Below are 22,332 nucleotides of genomic sequence, written 5' to 3'. Positions count from 1 at the left end.
ACAAAGAACATGATGATTATCTACTTAAGAGGAGTGATAAATGTTTTAAGGGAAAATTATTAATAATTATGTTATACATAGGGAAAACACCAAAAAAAATCATGCAGCCAGTCTACTCACAGAGATTCAAACTCGGGTTCAATTACCAGAGTTCAGCAATCTTGTCCACTGAGATCTGAGATACAGGATTCTACTGTACTGTAGAAACTGAATTCATTTGTAATTTTAAAATATAAAAAATTAAAATTTTAAATATATATCCTACATAAATCTGTACAATAAGTGGCAGGTTCTACGAAATAACAATATCATTTCTACTTAAGGACATTTCATTCCTATGATTTAAAATATACATCTTTAGTTTATAAATTACCTTTACAAAAAACTTAAACATGTAAAAACATTGAAAATATTAATAATAAAAGAAAACTAAACTAGAAATAAGCTTTATTCTGAAACTGGTGAAATACAGTTTCTGAGATTGTAGCAGGTATAATTTAGAATGCATTAAAATATCTCTCACCAGCAACAGGCTAATACAAAATATTAGGAAATATATACGAGGGCCATCCAGGAAGTAGATTACGTTTCCGTCTGTGTCCGCTAGGGGCGGGGCTAGCGTGGCCATCTTGGGGTCAGAGCGTTGGGCAGCTCAGTCTGCATCTAGCCGTGCTAGTGAGAGGTTGAGACCCAGCATAGTGACCGCCGAACTTCTCGAAAAAGTCGATGCTAAAGTCCGTGAAAATCGAAATTTCACAATAACGGAACTTTCTTTGAGTTTTCCACAAATTTCGCGAAGTTTGTTGCACGAAATCATCAGCGAAAAGCTTGGTTACCACAAGTTTTGTGCAAGATGGAAGGCAAGAAGAGGTAACGAAGTGGTTGAAGGCGCAGGCGGCCGAATTTTTCGACGAAGGAATTTCCAAGCTCGTACATCGCTACGATAAATGCCTTAATTTGTATGGTGACTATGTAGAAAAGTAGTATTTGAGTGTGGCTTTCATCTGTATATAATAAAATTTGTTTCCTATACTTTGTTTATTTTTTTATTCCAAAACGTAATCTACTTTCTGGATAGCCCTCGTAATTTACACATATAATGTCTGCAAAGTAGCTGCCCAATCCATATAGTGGTCAGGGAAACTGACTGCGATACCAAAGGGCCAGGGTTCGAATGCCGGAGAAGGCATGGTTGTAACCGTCCGTCCCTTCAGCAATGGTGGCCCACCTATTAGGTGCCTCCATAATAAAGAGACCACCACATCTCGCCTTGTATAGATTAATGGACTAGGTTACATTTGTAATTGTTCACAATCTGCCATTGGAAAAAAAATGACTATAAAGTATCAAAATTTGATTTCATTTACCCTTCCATGTCATGAGAAGATAGTCGAGAACTTAAGGAGGACTGGCTCCCATTGCATAAAGGTGGAAGACATACTTCATGTAAAGGATGCCATTTGTGGCCAGATGTTGTGCTGAAATCAACTCCTATTCTGAAATAAATTGAAAAGAATTGAAAAATGAAATTTTGGATGACAAAAAGAACTGAACTATTATTATTATAATTTAAGATAATGGAACTGAATTGGTCTCACCAAATATGTTATTAATTTCATCCTTTTAATCTTGATAATAAATAAAAGGGGGAAACGGTTACAAATCAAATTACAAATCGAAGTTAACTTTAAAATATCAGCAACATCAAAAACAATTTTAAAATTTTATCAGTAATACAAAGTAAGACAAAATAATTTTGAATTATTATAAATGGAAAGGTAACAGATTATAATTGCACGTGATCTTCTTCCCTACTTATGAAATTGAATTTGTTTGGAACATTTTCACTTCTTGGCAATAAGACCATACACTGCACCAGTCCTCTTACGTAACTTTTGATCTTGAACTTTACAAAAACTCTAACATCCTTTTAATGAATATCAGAAAAACTGATCAGTCTCTTTGAAAGTGTCTTTTCTATAAAATAAAGACATTGACACACAGACATTCATAATCATATAAGGTTTGCATTGTATTTGTTCTGTTGCATAAACAAAGTATTTTGTTAATTAAATTTGATTACATAAAAATTTATGAATCTTTTCTAGAAAGTCAAATTTTGATACAATTAATAATTGTAAAAATACAGAAGAGTTAAGATACTGGAAGGCAACAACACTCTTTAGGCAATCCCTTTGGTCTTTTTGTTTTTAGTTTTATTGTTTGTAACCTCTGTTTATAAGATTTTTCTTCTTTGTAACTTTCTGCCTAGCCAATAGAAATAAATTTTTTTTTTAATGTAAAAACACTTATTGTGTAAAAATAATTTTTATAAATTTTAAAATCAAGATATAATATAAAATTTGATATATTTAATAAAAAATTTGATATTTTTTTTCAAAAATTTTAGAGAAAAGTTATATTAAAATCATTGTTTTAAAATGTTTAAAAACATAATTTTAATTACAAAAGAAAAAAATCAGTGTAGTAAAATTACATATCAACAATCAGACACCTAGAAGTCTACCAATACTCATTAGTAAAGACTTCTGAGACTTAAAAAAGACTTGAAAATAATTTGTCAATTTTTTAAAATTATATTAACTCTCCAATCAAGACTTAAATTAACATCTGAATAGTATTAACACGAATCACTGAACATATTATTCACAATTAATATTTTAAGTAATTTATAATTAAGATATATTAAATTCATACTGAAAAGTATATTATTTATGCTGCTTGAACATAATGTTTTTATCTTAGAATTCATATTTTCATCAAAACTGTTTGTTACTTACTCATTTGCTGTCAAATTATAACCACACTGAAAATTGACTTTAAATGATAACACATGAGTTATTTCTGACTGCAACCAAGGCAATAGAAGAACATTGTCAACAACCCACATATCTTTGTCTTTTCCACTATTTGATGCTTGGCTCCAACAAAATCGAGTGCGATGAGTTTGAGCTTCAGCGGGAATGGGAATGGACACAAGAGTTGGTTCCTATAGAAATTACATATTGATTGAATAGAAATTACATATTAAATAGATTTATAGAAATGACACAATAAATATTTAGAAATACAGAGATAAAATCAACACTTTTAAACCACAACTAAAATCCAGTGAAAAAGAGCAAGAATAATAATATTCAAAATTGACTAAAATCAAAACATGAAATCATTCTATAGATTTTCTTTGGAACAGTGGTCTCAAACTAGGTGCCTGTGGGCTGCATGCAGCCCCAAAGCAATTTTACGCAGCCCGCGAATACATTTCCGCAAATAAATTACCATTATTATGACAAGATATTGAAGAAAAAGTTTAAAGAATTAAATTCCAATTTTATGTTACTTATTTTACATTATCAAAATTGAATGTACAGAACTCTCAATAAAATCTAGAAACAGATCTAATTTATTTACATTATGGTATAAGTCTTATTCAAATATTTGAAGACACGAGTTTGATTAAATTTTTTTAGCAGTCAAAAAATAAATATTCTTCAGTTACGACTGTTTGCAGTAAGAATAATCGCTTTGTTTGAAAGAACATTTACATGTGAACAGTTCTTTCTTTCCTTGAAAATTAATAAGTTAGCAAAAAGAACCAGACTTCCGATGAGAATTTACAACTTGAGATGAAGATACTTTTTAGCAATTTTATAAACTTTGGAAATCGAAATACCAGAAGATGTTGTAACTGAAAGATGTAGTAAGAAACAAAGAGGTTCATAGTATTTACATACAACTATTATTCTCTTTCGTAGGTGTCATAGAAAAATCTAATAGATAAAAGAGAGGTTTCATTATTCATTCCTAAGTTTTATTCTTCTTGGCTTTCATATATTTCCTTTTAGCTTAAGTTAAAAGTAAGTTACTTTGACTTTTTGCACTGAAGATAAAACATAGGCTTTCATCAATTGAGGCATTACTTAATTGATAACTTAAAAGAATGCATGATATCACAAGTAGTAGTTTTCTTAAAATTTTTTTGGGTATCATTATATGGTTGAAAATTCTTTATAACATTTTACAGAAGAGCTCAGCAAATGAAAACACAAATTGCATACATAAAAACTGCTTACCATAACAGATGCATGAATAACATCAGCTAGCATTACTTGCTCACCACTGGCAGTTTCAGCATATACTAATACAGGTGCATTGTGTCCTATTTCAGCATTTGATTGACTTGAAGAACAATTAACACCAGCTATCAGAAAACAAATTTAAATTTATAAATCAACAAACTATTCCAACAAGTTAATAATAGGAAAAGTTATTCAAAGAAAATATGTAAAAGTTTTACCAAAAAGGAAATGAAATCTTAAATTTCCAGCATTCTGAGAATTTATGAATGGTGTGCAGAATATTCGAGTGCCTTTAGCAGACATGAGTAACGCATTTTTATAATTCAAGATTTCACATCTTTGACTTACATCACCTCCTTTTATAACCCATCTAAATAAAATTAGAATAAATTACTTTGTGTAAAAAATGCACTAAAATGGCACCATTTTAAGTGTTTAAGTTCGCCAGTTAAACTAATACTTACGATGTAACAGGTTTATCAAACATTTCATTAAAAATTATATCATCTGCTGCTATGATTGCTGACATATCTAAATCCCTTGTAATAAGAGAACGAGGATGAAGTCCGTGACCAGTGAACGTAAGAGCATCTCCTTCAGAATGGCATTTCCTCTAAAATTTATGAATAAGCATTTATGATTTTCATACTAACCCAGATTATGATAAGGCATTGCGAATTTTAAACTAAATTAAATAAAATTATGGTATGGTAGATTGAGAAAACTGAATTTCATATGTGAAAAATTTAAACTAAAATAAAAGCTGTTAATATTTTGTGCAAAATTTGTATCTGTATCAAGGAATAAAATAACCTATAATAAGGAACATAAATAAAAATATATAAAAGAAACTAATAACTTACTCTTCATTTCTACAAACATGCATACCCACTGATTTAAATCCCTCATCCTGCCCCCACCAGAAAAAAAAAATTGAACCAAGATGGTGATTTTGAAATTGAATGATATGAATTCCAAAATGCTGATACATAAAATGTGGATAATGAAGTCCTTTAACATTGAAATTACTTTTGAAAGAAGAAAGCTAGAATTGTGGAAGTTTTTACAGTACTTAGAATCAGGTGATTTTGTTGTATGTGATAAGACCAACTGCAGTACCACTAAATGCAAATTTTGAAAGTTAGTGATCCTTTCAAATAAATTACAAGAGACAATGAAGCATATCAACTACAATTACACAAGGTGGGGCAATTAAATAATGAGACTGGTGTTAGAAATGTGATTTATTGCAAACAAAGTTACTACTCACTTTTATCCCCTTTAACATACACCCCTCCTTTATATATACACCCCTACATACATGTCTTCCATTGTTCAAAGCAAAGCTGTAGGCCATCCATTGTCACCCTCTTCAACAACTCTCCCATTTTTGCATTAACATCTTCAACAGACTAAAAATGTGTTATCTTCAATGCACTTTTTCCTTTTAGGAACAGATAAAAGTCACAGGGAGACAGATCTGGTGAATACAAATATGATGTTTCAGCACAGAAATGTGCTTCTCTGCTAAAATCTGTTTCACAGATAGGGCATTGTGGGCTGGCATGTTATTCTGATGCAGAACCCATGCTTCATTCTTCCACAAATCTGAACTTTTCTTCCTACTCTTTCCCTCAAACTGATTAGGGCTTCTTTGTAGTATTTCTGATTAATGGTTTGGCAGTCAGTCACCCATTCAGTCATGATAACACCCTTAATATTGGAAGAAAAAAAAAAAAAACAATTAACATTGCCTTCAGTTTTGATTTGCTCAGTCATGCCTGTGTCATTCTTGGTGACGTGGGAGTCTTTCAGTGAATCGACTGATGCTTTGTTTCTGGGTGATATTGGAAGATCCATGTTTCATCACACGTGATGGCATGCATGAGCAAGTCTGATCCTTCATTGAGTCGTCCCATGGGATCAGAGCAAATGTTCTTCCGACTGCCTTTTTGTTCCTAAAAGAGGTTTTTCAGAACTATTTTTGCACAAATGCTTGACATGTTTAATTCATCACACAAAATTTATCATACTGTCACTTTGTTAATGTTCACCATGTCTGCGATTGCCCAAATGCTCAGATGTCAGTTTTTCTGCACAGTTCCATTGATTTTCTGAATGTCAGTTTCAGCTCTTGAACTCACAGATGGATTGGGACATCAATGATCTTCAATCTTTTCCTTACCTTCTAAAAATCCTTTGTTTGTGCCATTAAAAAACTCACACACATGACATAGCATTCCTCCTTTAACATATGAAAACATTCTATAGGTGATGCTTTTAATTTCAGAAGGAATTTGAGCTTAATGTGCTGCTCAATTTTTAAGTTCAGCATGATTGTGGTGGGACTACAGAAAAACATTTTCTACAACCAGGGCTCAAAAGCAAATTAAAGCAGGCAGAAACACAAAATGAACATTGGCTACTCATGAAGGTTCAAGATCAACTGCATTCCAATACTAACCTCCACCATGCTGCTGTGTGATAGGAGGTGTGAAGTCTCGTTACTTAATTGCTGCAACTCATACAGAGCATCTATAATTTAGTATGGAATAATGCCTTACATATTACAATAACCTGAACAGAAGCCTTTAAATGCACGTCCCTTAGTATTCAGTCATCACTAATCACATGTGTGTTAAGGTGGATAAAAATTTATTAGTACAGTCAAAAGTCGTTAATTAGGACACCCATAATCCGGAACGATCTATAATCCGGACCTCAAAGCTACAAACTTTCTGCGCATGCATCGCGTTGACACTGCGAATACCGCTGCGAATTTGCGTGTGCGCATGCACAAAATACATTTACGAATGTGCGTTTAATGTATAACGGACGGGATAAGCTAAGCTAAAATTATCTAATTATCTATTTCAGTTAATGTTGCAGATTGCGTTGCTCCTTAATCTTCGAATTGGATCCGGATTATTATTTTTTGCAGACTGTTAGAACAATTTTATAAAAGTAAGCTTGAACTTTTGATTATGTCAAATAGAATTTCTGATATATATTTACTAATATGTAAAGGATATACAAAGCGAAAGTTTGTATATCCTTTACATATACGAAAGTATCTTTAGTCCATTAAACAAAAAGTGGAATTGCAGCAAAAATTGGATAAAGGCATATCCTTTGTTTATCTAAACTTTAACGTTTGTTTATCTAAACTTTAACGTTTGTTTATCTAAACTTTGTTTATCTTTAACGCCCGGGCCGCGTGCAATGAATTGGAAGGTGATCTGTCAGCACTATCCTTATCTTAAGGGCAGATGTTTTCATTTTATTTGGCTTATAATTGCTTACTCAATGTAGTATTTCATCTCGATGTACTCCCTCTTTGATATGATTTAAATCAAATGCCTCGTCATTATAATTTGCTTCCGATAGCGAAGAAAGTGACAGAGGTTATTGAAAACGAAAAAATTTCGATTGACAAATTAGTCGGTATTCTCGACACAGCAATTATAGGACTTGAACAGCGAAACTTTGTAACTGAACAAGAAATTATGTCTGTTTATAGAATTAAAGAGAATGTATTATCACATAAAAAACGAAGCAACTTAAACAACTTACATTGAAAGAAATGTTTAATAAAGTAAACAAATAAATATTAAGCTCTTTTTTGTAAATTTTGATACCCTTTAGATCATAATTGTTCTTTATTTCGTAAATTACGGTTTCATATTTTTAATTTTATAATTTCTGCATGCCATTTTACCAGATTTAAACTGATGATCTATAATCCGGAATCGCCGAAGTCCCGACGAGTCCGGATTAACGACTTTTGACTGTATAACCAATTCAAAGCAATTCATACAGCAGTAGAATATTACAAAGATGAAAAACAAATTTAATGTTTTAGAAATGTGAAATATAAGTATTAAGCGTTAAGCAAATTCAGTGCGTCCATCATCACTACATGTTAAATGGTAATGAAGATTACTTTTTAAGGCTATATGGGCACTCCCCCCTTTTTTCTATGGTTTCTGCAGGAGCCGAAGCCTCATGCAGACATACGAAAGAAACAGAAATAAGTAATTATGATTTATACGAAAATTGTTTTTAACAGCTTATTATTTTTTCAATACATTGTGAGAATAACATCATTTTGTAAACATTTTTAGAAATGTAAAATTATAAAATGACATAGAAAGGTGAATCAGCATTCCAGATTTAGGATGTCATCTAAACCAATAGTAAAAAATTATTTTTTAAATGAAAATATGTCTTATGTAAAATTAACTATTTGATGTTAAAAACAAAATATGACAATCAGAACCATTTTCTGGTGTTATTCTTTTTTAGATACTTTAATTTAATACAGCAATTAATTACATAAGCTCAGAATTTTCCATAATAAAAATTTTAATGTTTTAAACCAGCGGTTCTCAACCGGTGGTAAGCAAGAGAAAAATAGATGGTACGCAAAGAAGCAAAGTATTTTTCACTATTAAATTCAAAAATTAAAACACTAACATCCTGATCAAGTTTTTTCTCTAACACTCATAAATTTATGCAATCTGAGCTTTGTTCAAGAGTGGTGGTGGTAGTAGTACTTTGTAGTGATGGTACTAAAGATTTTCAATTTTTGTTTAGATGATACGCGTTAGTCAAAAGGTTGAGAACCGCTGTTTTAGACCATTCCCATTTTAATCAAACTCTAATAAACTAACAAGAGCTAAAATAAATTTCTAGCATTCTGAAAGCTAATTCATTTACAATTAATTAATCATTATGCAGCATGATAATAAATACATATGAAACAAAAAAAAACTATGAAAAAAATTACTTTTATTCACTCATTAAAAAAAAATTAAAACTGCTAATAAAGTGATGTTTGGTTCAGTAAAGTTTAAAACTGATTATATTTTATTCGTTTTTTACCTCAATAACTCCTCCAGGAAAAAAAAGGAAATTCCCAGGATCAGTTGGATCAAAATTTTCTTCTAACAGATTAGGACGATCTGCGACACTGCTTATGATGATGTTATCAATTGCCCAACATCCCTTAAAAGTTCCTCCACCACTTACAGACTCTTGATACCACTGAATACAAACATCAGTTGATTTTGCAGAGGGAGGTAAACATAATATATGTATTGTTGTTTGAACTGCAGGTTGTAACCTAAGAAATAAAATTATGTAGAATAATTGCTTCAAATGTTTATTAAAATCTGTCTATCTTTTTCATCTTTATACAGTTTCAAAGAATTAAACACAACTTCAGGAATAGATAATCCTTATATATATGAAGGACTAATAAAAAAAAATTAGAAAATCAAAGTTTCTTACATTCAAATATTATTTTAGCTATAATAGCACCCCATTTGTTCCAAATTGACTGGGGTAGATTTATCTTGGATAATAAGGTTGTGAATATTTGTAAATATCTGAATCCTTTCTGAATGTATGCTTTGTTTTTCTGCATTCTTGTAGTGTTTTATTCATTTATGTTTTAGGTTGATAATTTTGGGGTTTACTTTATTTTATCATTCATTTTCTTTATTCTCTGGCAGCAATTTTTGCCACCAATCTGGCAATGGGAAATTGTCAACTTGGTAATTTTATGGAATATTTGCAAAAACACATTTTCAAAGCCTTAAGACCAAATCTCCCAAAAGTTTCACAGCCCACGCAACAGTACATAAGCACAGATCAGAAAGCCTGAAAATTCAGTCATGAATCAGTTGTGATATTTAGCAGTTAGCTGAATTTTAAGTTAGGGTCGACTCTAATTTTGCATACTAAGAAGGAATACTTAATATCTGCATTTTCTTTGAGTAATTTCCAGCTATTGTGCTGTGTGTGCTATTTATTGTGCTTCATAATAAATAATAAATTGTTCATTTCTTCCAGCTTATCTGCAGTTATTATAAGAAACATCAACATTCCATAGCTCACAAAATATTTATTTCAAATAACTCATGGACATCATAACAAACAATATACAACATGTCCATAAAATCCTTACCGAACTTTTATTTTTGCAACTATTAGTCGTAGACATATACTTTCATTTACAAAAAGGTCTTGAATGAAGCTTATACTTTGGCATTTTATAAATTTTGAGAAGTCAATTTGTAAAAATTATTGAAACCAACTTTTTATATACCTCTTCAAGCCTTATACTTATATTTAGGAAAAATATGTACTCATAAAAAATCAAACACAAAATGTGTAAATCCTACATAATAACAAAAATTTACCAACATATTTGATCTCAAAACTGGAGATTATATTCAGGGGCCATACACAAAGCGAAGAACGAAATGTCTACATTTGCATGAAACTACCAAAAATTATCAGTTTTTCTGATGTTAAGAGATTTAATGACCAGCATTTCTATGCAGATTGTTACAAAAAATAATGATCAATATTATTATTTCCTAAAGGTAGATCTTAGCCACACAATTGTATAGAATTCATATTCATTCATATTGGCAGGCTTCAGTATTGGCCACATGGCCAATTTGTAACATTATTTGCAAGAGTTAAAAATGAAAAAAAAAAAAAAAAAAAAAAAAAAAAAAAAAAAACTTTAATTAATTTTTAACAGTTATCAGTTTATGATTCTATAGTAATAATACTTCTTGACAAAAGCTACAAAATGGCTTATTAAGAATTAATCAGGTTCGAGTCAAAAGTCATCTTATGATTATTCTATATTGGAGTTAATCACACAAGCAACATTTTTTGTTTATTCAGAATCATAATTCAAGATGTGATATATGAAGGCCTTGCTCATTTGCTTAATTTTTCATTTAAAAGAAAAAGTTTCTAAAATTTAAAAATATTCCCGTTACTTTTGGGCTAGTTAAATGTTAGATAGGTGGGCTTTTATTTTGCATTATAATGCTTCACACATTCAGCAGTATTTTTTCTTTTTGTGTGTGTGTACTCAAAAGGTGACAAATTCGGGAATTGCCCCAAGTGGTTATGGCACTAGTTCCTCATAATTCTGTTTTTAATAAATGTTGTTTGTTTTTAATGTTTCTGTTTTTAATAAATGCTGTTGTTAATGTTGTTTCTGTGTTTAATAAGTTTTACTGCATTTGATGTCCTGGATAAAAGACATTTTTCAGTTCTCTGTTTTTGAAAACATTATTCTTAAATCACTTGCTTTCATTACAAACTATATATTTGCTTCTAAAGAATGAAACAGAGAAAAATATTATTTCAAAAACTGCAAGTGATGGAACCTACTGATTCTACAATATTTTTTGTTACTAGGTTTGTTTGGTAGAATTTAGGTTAAACAGTGTTTACTATATCCTTGAAATCTCAAAAATAAATAAATAAGTAAATAAAATATTGAGAATAGAATATTCTTACCTAATTTGTTCCAGCTCATGCCATTTTGTGCACTTTTCTGTACCATAATATACATTTATAGGAGGTTCATCAACTGCAATATTACAGTTTCCAGTCCCTAATGGAAGAATCATTTGTTGCAATTATATTGCAATAATTTTTTCTCAAGCTAATTTAAATAAATAACAAAACATTTTACACCCTACTGAAAATACTTCATTTGTGATATAAATTAATTAATCATTAGGCCTATTTGTTTATGGCTGCTTTCAGATTTTTCGAGAATTTGAGTAAGCTTATGGAAAATGAAGTATAATCAGTAAAATTTTTCTTGAACCAATGGAATTGAGAAAACAAATTACATAAGTTACAAACATAAGACAACTCTTCTAAAGATTATTCATTCATCTGAAAAATATGAATAATATAATTCAGGTGAATAACGTTAATTTAGTAAACTTTTCATTCTCCTCTTTTTATCAGGAAGGGGACACTTTTAACAGTTCCTGCTTATGTAACCAATCTTGTTACACATGGTAACTTTGTTATAAGAAAAATACACTAAGGACAGAAATTCAAAGTTTATGCTTTCAAATATGGCCAAATATACCTAAGAAAAGTAACTTTCATAATTATAGACTTTTATGTAAGATAAAAACCAATAAAATAATTAAATTAAAAAAGTTCTCACCTAATGCAAATTGCAGTGTTGAAGCAGTTGTTGTATTTAAAGGCACAGTAGTCTAGAAAAAAGATACTATTTAATTCAGGATATTTCTGATATTACTACATTACTTTAATGAATACATAAGCTTTATGAAATTTAGTTCATATAAATATTTTTTAAAAATGCAATGAAGGAACTACTGCAAATAAAGCTGATACTGTACTTTTAGTATTAGTTAAATACTTTCACATGTATAGAGGTAAATGTCAACCAATTTTACCTTTACTTGTTGTCCTTCTGGTCGATGATTTTACAGTTTTTTTAACTTCTTTAGAAATAAATATATATATATATATAGTTATAGATATATCTGTATATATAACAGCAATATTTCAGTTTTATATTTAATGCAACAGTTTTTATGAAAGACTTTCAAAAAAAGAATTGTACAATTTACATTATATTTTCAAGAACTGTGAATTTTTTTTCAATTATTTCTGGAAAAATATGAATTTCAAATTTAGAATAATCTTTATGACGGTTTGACAGAACATTTCAAGAGCTATAAAAACTTATATTTTTAGAGAAAATGGAGTTACAGACTTCGTAAAAATTAAACTGCACATTTAGTTTAGATTAATATATAATATTTAAATTTTTTTTTCCAAATTACTTCTTAGTAGTTCTTTCTACTTCTTTGTAATTCTTTCTTATTCTTTGTAGCTTTTTGTTGTTATATATGTATGTTATGATATGTTTAAGATATAAGGAAATTCATGAACGAAATGACAGGGCATAGTGAAACCTAAAGGATTGAAGAAAATCATTTTTCTTATTGAAGAAGAATAAATTGAGTACAGTGTACAAAATTTATCTTCATTTGCTAATGCTCTACACTTGGCAATATCGCTAAGCCTTTTCTCTTTGAGATGAGGAATGTAGAAGGTATAAAATATGAAAGAAAATTGCTAACTTTAATTTAGCAATAGTTCTTTCAATTCCTCATTTTAATTTGGCTACGTCCCGTTCCTGGAATCTAAACTGCATCCCTTGAAAACTAATCCTTATTATGCAATCTTATTTTCTTAAATATGGTTAGCTCTCGTACAATCACCATTAAAAATTTAACCAAAGGATTCAACTCTATGAATACAATTTGCATAAATGTACACTCAACTTTTTTCTGCCTTCTCACTAAGATGTGCTGCTGCATTGCTCTGTTCTCTATGTCATCACTTGTCTGAAAAAAATGTGATATGCTACAAAAAATTGTGGGGTGCTAATGAAATTTTTTACAAATTTCACTATGCAGTTGTTCTAAAGCAAGTCTCTTTCTTTCAAATGCCAAAAATTGTTTGACAAAATATCATTAAACACACCAATGCGAATTCTTTGTGCTGACAATACTTGCAGTGTTGGGGAAACTTTCATTAAAACCTGATGTATGGAATAATTCATGTACTTGAGGAGAAATATAAAGCATCATGCAACTAGTTAGTTTAGAAGGGTATAATTTTGGACGAACTATTTGTGAAAGCTGTGAAAGAGACAATGCACTTTTATATAAAGCTAGTGATATGATATACCTAATTAAGTTAAGCCTTTTATATTTGCCACTGTAAGCTGGGAGTGCTCTATTATATTAAAACTATTTAATCTTTTGATGGCACTTTATTTTGGAAAAATTTTACTTATGAAAAGTAATTTTAAGTAAATAAAGGCAAATCATGAAAGTAATTTGTTATGAATTTTTAATCATAACATTTTCCACTGTTCTTCAAGGCAATATTAGTAGTGCAAAAATTGTTAATTTGTCAATTAAGACATATAATGCAGTTGTGTTAGATGATTATTGTTCTATGCGATGTTGTTTATTCTGTGATGTAATTTCAATTATTCTTATTATATTTATCATTATTTATGATTCTTACACTTGTAAGTTGGACTGACATTTAGATTAACTATGATCATTTAATTAGTTTATTCATCGAGATAAAAGATGTGAGTAGACTGTGTGTTAAAGAGTTTCTGAGGACTGAGGATGATAATAGCTGTGAGTAGGGCATGTTTTAGAACAAGGCTTCTTGAACTTTTTTCAGGCGCGATCCCTTTTGTCACTGATATTTTTTCGCGATCCCAGGACCCCATAGCAATTACAAAGATTTTGTGGGACCCCATAAGCATTGCGCAAATCCGACACACGTGTGAGTGAAACTGTCAATTTTTTCACTTGCACTGCAATATACTATTGAATTAACTTTTTAATTTCTAATTTTAAGACACAGAACAATATGAAAATTTTAAATGAATAACAGACAAAATGACAACGTAACATGCAAAGCAAGTAAAATAAATGTTTATATTATAAAAAGAATGCATCAAAATGTTTTCATTTTTTTCTTTGTTGGTGTTGCCTTATCTTTATCTATTTTCAGGTACACTGCGTAAAAATATTTGGTAATTGTAAAATTATTATAAGAAGAAATATCAAAACTGCTAAAATTTTTGGCGAATTCTTGCTGCAGGTCCCATGCCCCCCCCCCGGAGATGTGACCCACAGTTTAAGAAACTCTGTTTTAGAGTATTTTCTTAAAACAAAATGTTAATTTTTTTTTATTTAACCCTCTAAATGGTGCAGGATTATTATCTGTATTTAAACAGCCTTTATTAGCTAAATTTGTACAATTGTTTATTTTAGACTCTATTTTCATAAACTTCATCATATTCATTAAGATGGTATTTACATTATTAAAGAAAATATCTTAAATTATAAGCTAATATGTGGCAAATAGCAAAAAATTTTCATGACCAGATAAAGTTGGTCATGCCACTCAGAGGGGTCAAGGATGACCAAGGAAGATGCAATGCAACATAATTCTTCCAAGAAAGAGAATTACAAAATAAAAAAAAAAAAAAAAAAGAAAAAAGCACTAGAAAATATTAGCACTATTTAACTTAAAGTAACATTTTTTGTATTAAAAAATCACTTTTCATTGGTATTATATTTAGCAAATATAAATGAATTTGTAGAAAAATGCAGTAAATTAGAAAAAAATAAATGTGAAATTTTTTTTTTTCCATGATACCTTTAGCTAGCACTATTTTTTGTTGTTTTCCTTTAAAAATATTTCTCACAAATAAATTTAATTTCATAATAAAAGAATTCACAATATTGACAAAAAAAGCTTTGCTGGTGGATAGTGCAAATTATGAGTGTATTTCCAAGAGTTCCACATTAGAATTTCACATGTATAACATACTTATTTGACATATATATGATACATATATGATTTACAGTCCTCTGTAACATCACACAGCTTTCACAAAATTTCTAAATCCAAGGTTTCTTTGTTAGATAAACTTATCTCAACAAATTTATCCCAGAAAATATCAAGCAACATTTTATAATACTTTTAAAATTATTTTAAATTAATACCAGTTTGAATGATAAAATATATATTTATATTACATATTAAAGTAATATAGCCTCTTTTTCATATGTATAGAAATTTATGCAAAATTGCTATTTTACTTACTAGTGATCTAGGGCCAACACCACTACAAAATGTTGCAGCTTTTCCTTGAAGAACAGATCCACACTGCTCACTGACAACCCCACTAATCATTTCAGACCAGATTGAAGGATCGGCTTCAATACTGCTTTCAAAGTCTTCTCTTAATACTAAACCAGGATCATGCACAACACTCATTTGCAGGGCTCCATGAAATTTTGATGAATCTAAAATAAAAGTTAGAACCAAAACTAAATAAATAGCCCAGAAAAATCTTATCAAAACTGATACAAACACAGAAAGCAAATGAGAGAGAGACAGAACATCAGTAGCAAAATTTTATAGATTTTTAAAATAAAAATTTCTAAATGAAAATATACTCAGAATCTCTATTTAAACTGAACTTGAACTCATCTGTGGACAGTAACTCAAGCTCAGTTATCTTGGCTTCACTGATGATAAAGACAACACTATATGATATCTTCTAAAAGATGTAGAAAGCAGAATGCAATACAGTGGGCTGGCATACTTATGAAGGCTTCAGTAAGCAGAGGGTATGATTATTGTATTGTATGTATGATTATCAGTTGAGCCTATAATACAGGGATGTTCAAAATCCATGCTGTGATTCAAAACTGAATATAAATCCAATATGGGGTATGGTCTCCTTTTACAGTCAGACAGGTTGTGCAGTGTGATGGCATACTGGATTGGAGGCAGTTGAGAAGTCCTGCAGCAATATAGTTTTCAACCCCAGGATGGTTCTTGGATAGGGATGGCAAGATGAAACTGTCCTCCTAAGAGTATCCTAGACATCCTCTATAGGGTTAAGGGCAGAAGATCTGGCTGGCTAATCCATGAGGTGAATATCCTCACTTTCCAGCTAATTGTTGACCAGTTAAGCCCTATGTGGGTGAGCTTTGTTGTCCAGGACCAACTGCACCCTATGTCCTGAGAAGTCAATGTAGGGCTCTCAGATCTTTCCAGTCAGGGAGCCTTTTTCAAACACATGCAGAGGTCTGGGTCATCTGATGTAATGCTGCCCAAACCATTACACCATCACCACTGTAATGATTCTTTCCCCTGATAAAGGAGGGCTAGTATCGTGCTCCAAGATCTCTCCAGGTACAGGATGGGAAGAACCAGTATCCAAACTACATACTGACTCATCTGTAAAAAAGCATAGTCTGATCTAAGGCACATATTGTCAGCTACTAAACACATTGTCAGCTACTACCATACTAAACACATTGCCAGCTACTACCATACTAAACACATTGTCAGCTACTACCATACTAAACACATTGCCAGCTACTACCATACTAAACACATTGTCAGCTACTACCATACTAAACATGTTCTCTTGTGTGCTGCAGTTAATGCAATGCAAACAACAGACCTTCTGGAATACAGACTTATCTGATGGAGCCTTCGAGCAACTGCACACCATGAACTCTTCCAGTGGCAGCATTCAGCTCATATGAGAGCTGTGAAGCTGTAGTAATCTTCTGCAGCCACACTGAAAGTGCCAAATGATAATCCTCATTTGTTGTTGTTGATTTTGGTCAACCTTTCCATGTCTTCTTGATATGGATCTAGTTTCTTGAAATTATTTTCACAAACTGCATATAACACAGGGCATTGCACTGAGCTCTGTAGCCACAAGCATTTGTGATTCACCTATATCTCCAATCTATCAGTAGTTCTCTATCTCATTCCATCATCCATACATTTACAGTTGCTCATTTTACCTGATACCTTATAAAATTTACCCAACTCTTGTATTTGCGCTTCCACAGACAAGTGCAGATACATACATATTCTACTATGAATATTTATATAAATCTATAATTAGTACCTTTCATAAACATAGACATGATTTGAAAATTCTTTTAATTTTGCATAGGAGTGTATTTTATTTATTATTGATGCCAATCAATGCAATTATTTTATGAATATTTTCTTGCATATTTTTTAAAGAGCAGAAACTCAAAATTTGAAATGCATTGAAAGGGAAAAGATTTGGGAATAACATGAAAGGAAAAACTACAACATCTGTAAGAGAATAATGCTTTGAATGTCAAATGCAAGATAATACTGCAATATCTGAAAAAATAAAGGATCTATTTCTACCCAGTTGTACATTTAGTAGAACAGATGTGCCAGATGCACCCTGCACCAAATATGACAATTTTTCATCTAGCATGGTAACCATGCAATTTTATCGAGATTTTGTTTTGTATGACAACTTGTTTAAACGCTTTAATTATTTCTGTATATTTTTGTTTGGTTATTTTTCTCATTTCTGCTGTGCTTTTTGTCAAAAATTAATTTTTTACATTTTTACTAACGTTTTTAATACTTTTCTCCTTTTTCCGAACAGTTAGTGCTTTGTTTTTACATTATATTAATTAGTCAAGTTTTTGTTTTTAATTTGCCTACTAGGCCTAACAATTTTACAAAAACTTGTTTTTCTTACCAAAACAACACAGTGTGTTTGCCACATCTGTTCCCATTCAGCATAGCTGTATTCTGAGAATTACTTGAATCTGTTGCATGATTACTGGTACTTGAAAAATAATCCATACAGTTTCAAAAACCATTAATGAATTCGGTTGGCAATCAGTACTAATAATACTAAGAGTGTGTCATGAATACCATTTAAGATACATTTCCACTGACAGAAAGTAACATGGCATCGATAGTGAAGTTCATACTGGTAACATTATTGAAAACGAGCCATAGATGAACTATAATGCATGAAATTGCTATTAATTTCAATAAGCATTCTTCCCCACCCACCCTCAAAGAAAAGAAAAGAAAAACATATTGTTTATCACAACCTGTGCTTAGTGAGGTTTAGCTGTTCCAGACTAACTCCAACACAAAACTGACACATTGTTGCAGAACTGAATGACTATAACATGACATGAAAATATATATATACATATTGACATGGAAATACCAGAATTAGATTAGAGAATAATGGCATTATACGGTATAATATAATAATCTCTGTGGCATCAATGATAAAAGAAGGAAGTGAGAAGGAGACTGTAAGTCTGGCAAGATGTACATTAAGGAGTGAAAATGCCACTGTGATGCAACACAGTGTAGTATATAACTTAAAATTTTATATTTAAACAAATAAAACATTCTGGTAAATACAGGATTATCTTAAAAGAAACAGACATTAAATTCTTTAAATCAAAAAGGGTTTCTTTCTAGCAGGAAGCATTTAATACCATTTAATAGATAAAGTCTTGAGTTTATGACCTCCTCTTTTCATTTGTTTTCATAACATTCAGCTTGTTACTAATTTAAAATTTTGCAGCATATTTGTAGTAAATAGTTACATTATATTTCATCATTAATATAATTTCTTAAAAGTAAAAAATATATATATTATAAAACAACATACCATCAGCTTCACACAACTGAAAAACTAATGTATCCTTAAATAATACTTGATCATTTAAAGCAGCAGTTGCCCTAGAAGAAATAATAGACATAAAATTTACATTATAATGAATTCCATTTACTTAGATTATTTCAAATGCTGCTATTTCATTTCTTAACAAATTAAGACAAAACTAAGATTCAGAAAATGTTAGATAAACAACGGGGTACTAATTAATATAAATATCATTAAAACGTAGCACACAAGATACTTAAGATAATACTCATCATTTGTTAAAGCTATACAAGAGTTTATCAAATTACAATTTTTCCAGCTTTCATTTGCTAAGTTATATGCAACAGTGCATCACAAGCAACAGTGAAAAATGGCTCAGCAGTGTTCAAGCAGCAAAATCACTAACCACTGATTCTATCATGCATAATGTGGATATGACTCAGTTTTCCTTAGAAAGTTCTCCATGAAAGCAGCCCTACCTTCAGCCAGATATCCCTCTTGTGCTTTACAATAATTAAGCATACCAAACCACAATACAAATAAAATAAAATATTTCCCTATGACCTATTGGTGGAGAAGATGAAAACAAAAACTTCATTGCAGTATTATGCAAATTTCAACGTGTATTTTGTTTGTTGTTTGCATGATTATGGCAAAACATGCTAGTGCCTAGGTCTAACAAGGGAAATCTACCAATCTTGGATTATTGGGTTGAAACAGATTGCAAATGATTTTACATATTTAAAAAAGAATGACAGCAATTGTAACTAATTTACCTAGTGCCAAATGCCTATATTGATTCAGAAAAAAATAATCAATAGAAATTTCCCAAAATAGCATTGAATAGCTAACTATATTTATAAATTCATGTTTACCCTTCTAATTTTATATTGATTTTATTGCCAGTTTTTTTTTTCTCTGTGTACTTCTAAATGAGTAGAATGGTTTATGATTTTTTGCATATTGCTTACACTTTGAACCAATATATAACTTTTGAACTCACTGAAATGATTTCACTGTTTCCAAACTGCTTTCTCAATATTTCCACAAATTTACACTTTGCAAAATTATCCAATTCTTCATGCTTCACTTAGAAACTACAATTTTTTACAAATTTCACTCTGATACTTTTATGCAATTTGATGTATGTAACTCATAGAACATACCATTAGCCTAAGAGGGCAATTAGTCTGGAAATGGAATTTTCCATGGAATCACTATAAATACATCCTTTCACATTTCATGGCTAAATGTAAGATATTTATCTTTTAAATTAAATCTCTCTGTTGAGAATTAACAGACTAAGCTATTTGAAAGCAATAAATGCAATTGTTAAGAATATTCGTTTCTTACTTTTGAATTGGATTGATTTAAATAATCAAAATGCATTTAATTTTTATCTATCTAATTAAAAATATTCAATATTTTCCCAGAATAATATTATACACTTCTTTTATTATTTATTTTATATTATGTAAAACTTTAATGAATTTTTGATTGATAAACTCAATGACTTGAAAACAAGCAGTTGCAACACTGAATGGAATAAAATATTTTTATCTTCAGCACTTGAAACAGCCTACCAGAAATTCTAAAGACATAGTGCTTTTAAATATTTTGTGATTTTGCTGTTAAATTGGAATTTTTGTGGAGTAAGTGTGAAGAATGTGGTATTTAATAAATAAAATAAATACAAAAAATGTTACATTCTAATAAACACACACACACAAAAAAAAAAAAAAAAAAAAAAAAAATCTGTAAGCAATCTATCTTACTAAGGAAACTGAACACTGATAATATGTACTGAGAAAAAGACTGAAAAAATATATGCCAGCACTTAACACAGCATTAGGAATTCCGAACATATGCTGCTTTTAAACGTCTTGTGATTTTTCTCTTGAACTGTATGTAGTGCAAGTGTGGATGCCTAATAATAAAACTGAAAAGAGGGAGGGGGGAAAAAGGGTTAGCATGAGTGAGCAAAAAGAGCAAACTGGTAAATCCGAAATCTTTTAGATTTTTTTTTTTTCTTTTTATCATTTTTTCACAATACCTGATTCTGTATATATAATAAATTTAATCTATAACCAATAATTTATAATAACAAAACTTTCCATATACCACAATGGTCCATATGGTACAAAAAAATTGAAATTACTATTTTTTAACAAAGTAATAAATATAAAACCTGATAAGAAATAATAAGCTTTGCTGTAGAGCTTAACTGAAAGAAAAGGGATATACCAGAGATTTAGGGCAAATATTATTTCAAAATCAAAACTAGAACTCTGTTTATATAGTATAACTGTAATGCTTACATGAAATTAACACATCCAGAACCAGGTTTGGGAGAGTTCCAAATAAATGTTACTGATTTGTAACGCCTTGTGGGAGTGTGGTGGATATTTACCATAGCACAAGTGAGGCTTTTTCCATCCACTTGTTTTGTAACCGCATATTTATTTTTCAGATCCACCGTGTTGCCTGCGTCTTCGGCAGATGTTGTGTACAGACCAGTAATTAATAATTCATCGAAATCTGAATTTGATGTGACAGTAACTGAAAAAAAATTTTTTTAATAATTTCCTTTACATTTAAAACATAGAAAATTAAAATCATTAATAGCCGAATAATGTTATATAATAATAAATAAAATAATCAATAAAATAGTTAAGTAATATACTTACTCTTATGTTTTAATACAATTAAATACATTAATTTTAATTCACTTTCTTCTTAAGAGATAAATAAAAAGTGAAAGCAAAACTTTCATTCTGTAATACAGCAATCCTTTACTCTATTTAATTCGCTGACCTCTACTGATTGAACTCAATATTTTACAGTAGGCCATTTTTTTGAATATTTTATGAAAAAGTATAATTGTTCCCCCCTCCTCATCCTCAAGGAAATAAAAAGAAAGGTTGTATATCTTCCATTTTAGCTACCAATCGAATGAACTCATTTTTTCATATCTCAAAAGAATGACATACATTAGATTACAATACTTTATAAGGTTCTTCTCCCACCTTCTTGGCATGCCTTTGTGGAGTGTTGGTCTACACACTGGACGCATGTTCCAGAGGTCCGCGGTTCGATTCCAGGCCAAGGCGGTTCCTAATTTTTCATCTTGCCTTCTTCCAAAAAATATCTAATGTCTTTACTGTGGTGCCCAAACTAAAAGAGTGGTCGATGATGATCCTCCCCACCCAGAATTTGGCAATTGGGTTCCCTAAAAACCCCAGTTGCCCTTTAAAAGGGGGAGTATATAAGGTATTTCTCCCGCCTTCTTGGCATGCCTTCGTGGTGTGGTGGTCTGCACACTGGGCG

At 30.5% G+C, this 22,332-nt stretch overlaps 1 protein-coding gene across 2 annotated transcripts in view; it reads right to left on the bottom strand.

Moving 5' to 3' along the window:
* Positions 1–22,332, bottom strand: part of LOC118202279 (reelin-like) — a 297,785-nt gene that overhangs the window by 248,856 nt on the left and 26,597 nt on the right. For both annotated transcript variants that reach the window (XM_085812571.1, XM_085812570.1), the window contains 11 exons: positions 21,324–21,564; positions 19,012–19,082; positions 15,615–15,817; positions 12,103–12,154; positions 11,433–11,529; positions 8,985–9,225; positions 4,565–4,713; positions 4,319–4,470; positions 4,095–4,222; positions 2,802–3,010; positions 1,368–1,496 (listed from right to left, as the gene is read on the bottom strand). In XM_085812571.1, coding sequence (XP_085668697.1) covers positions 1,368–1,496; positions 2,802–3,010; positions 4,095–4,222; positions 4,319–4,470; positions 4,565–4,713; positions 8,985–9,225; positions 11,433–11,529; positions 12,103–12,154; positions 15,615–15,817; positions 19,012–19,082; positions 21,324–21,564 — 1,672 coding nt within the window. The remainder of the gene's footprint in view (positions 1–1,367; positions 1,497–2,801; positions 3,011–4,094; positions 4,223–4,318; positions 4,471–4,564; positions 4,714–8,984; positions 9,226–11,432; positions 11,530–12,102; positions 12,155–15,614; positions 15,818–19,011; positions 19,083–21,323; positions 21,565–22,332) is intronic.

The sequence above is a fragment of the Stegodyphus dumicola genome, chromosome 3 (genome assembly GCF_044657685.1).
Source record: "Stegodyphus dumicola isolate Sdum_Otavi_A_Nest chromosome 3, ASM4465768v1".
NCBI classification, from domain to species: Eukaryota; Metazoa; Arthropoda; class Arachnida; order Araneae; family Eresidae; genus Stegodyphus; species Stegodyphus dumicola.
This window is presented reverse-complemented; position numbering and strand designations above follow the sequence as displayed.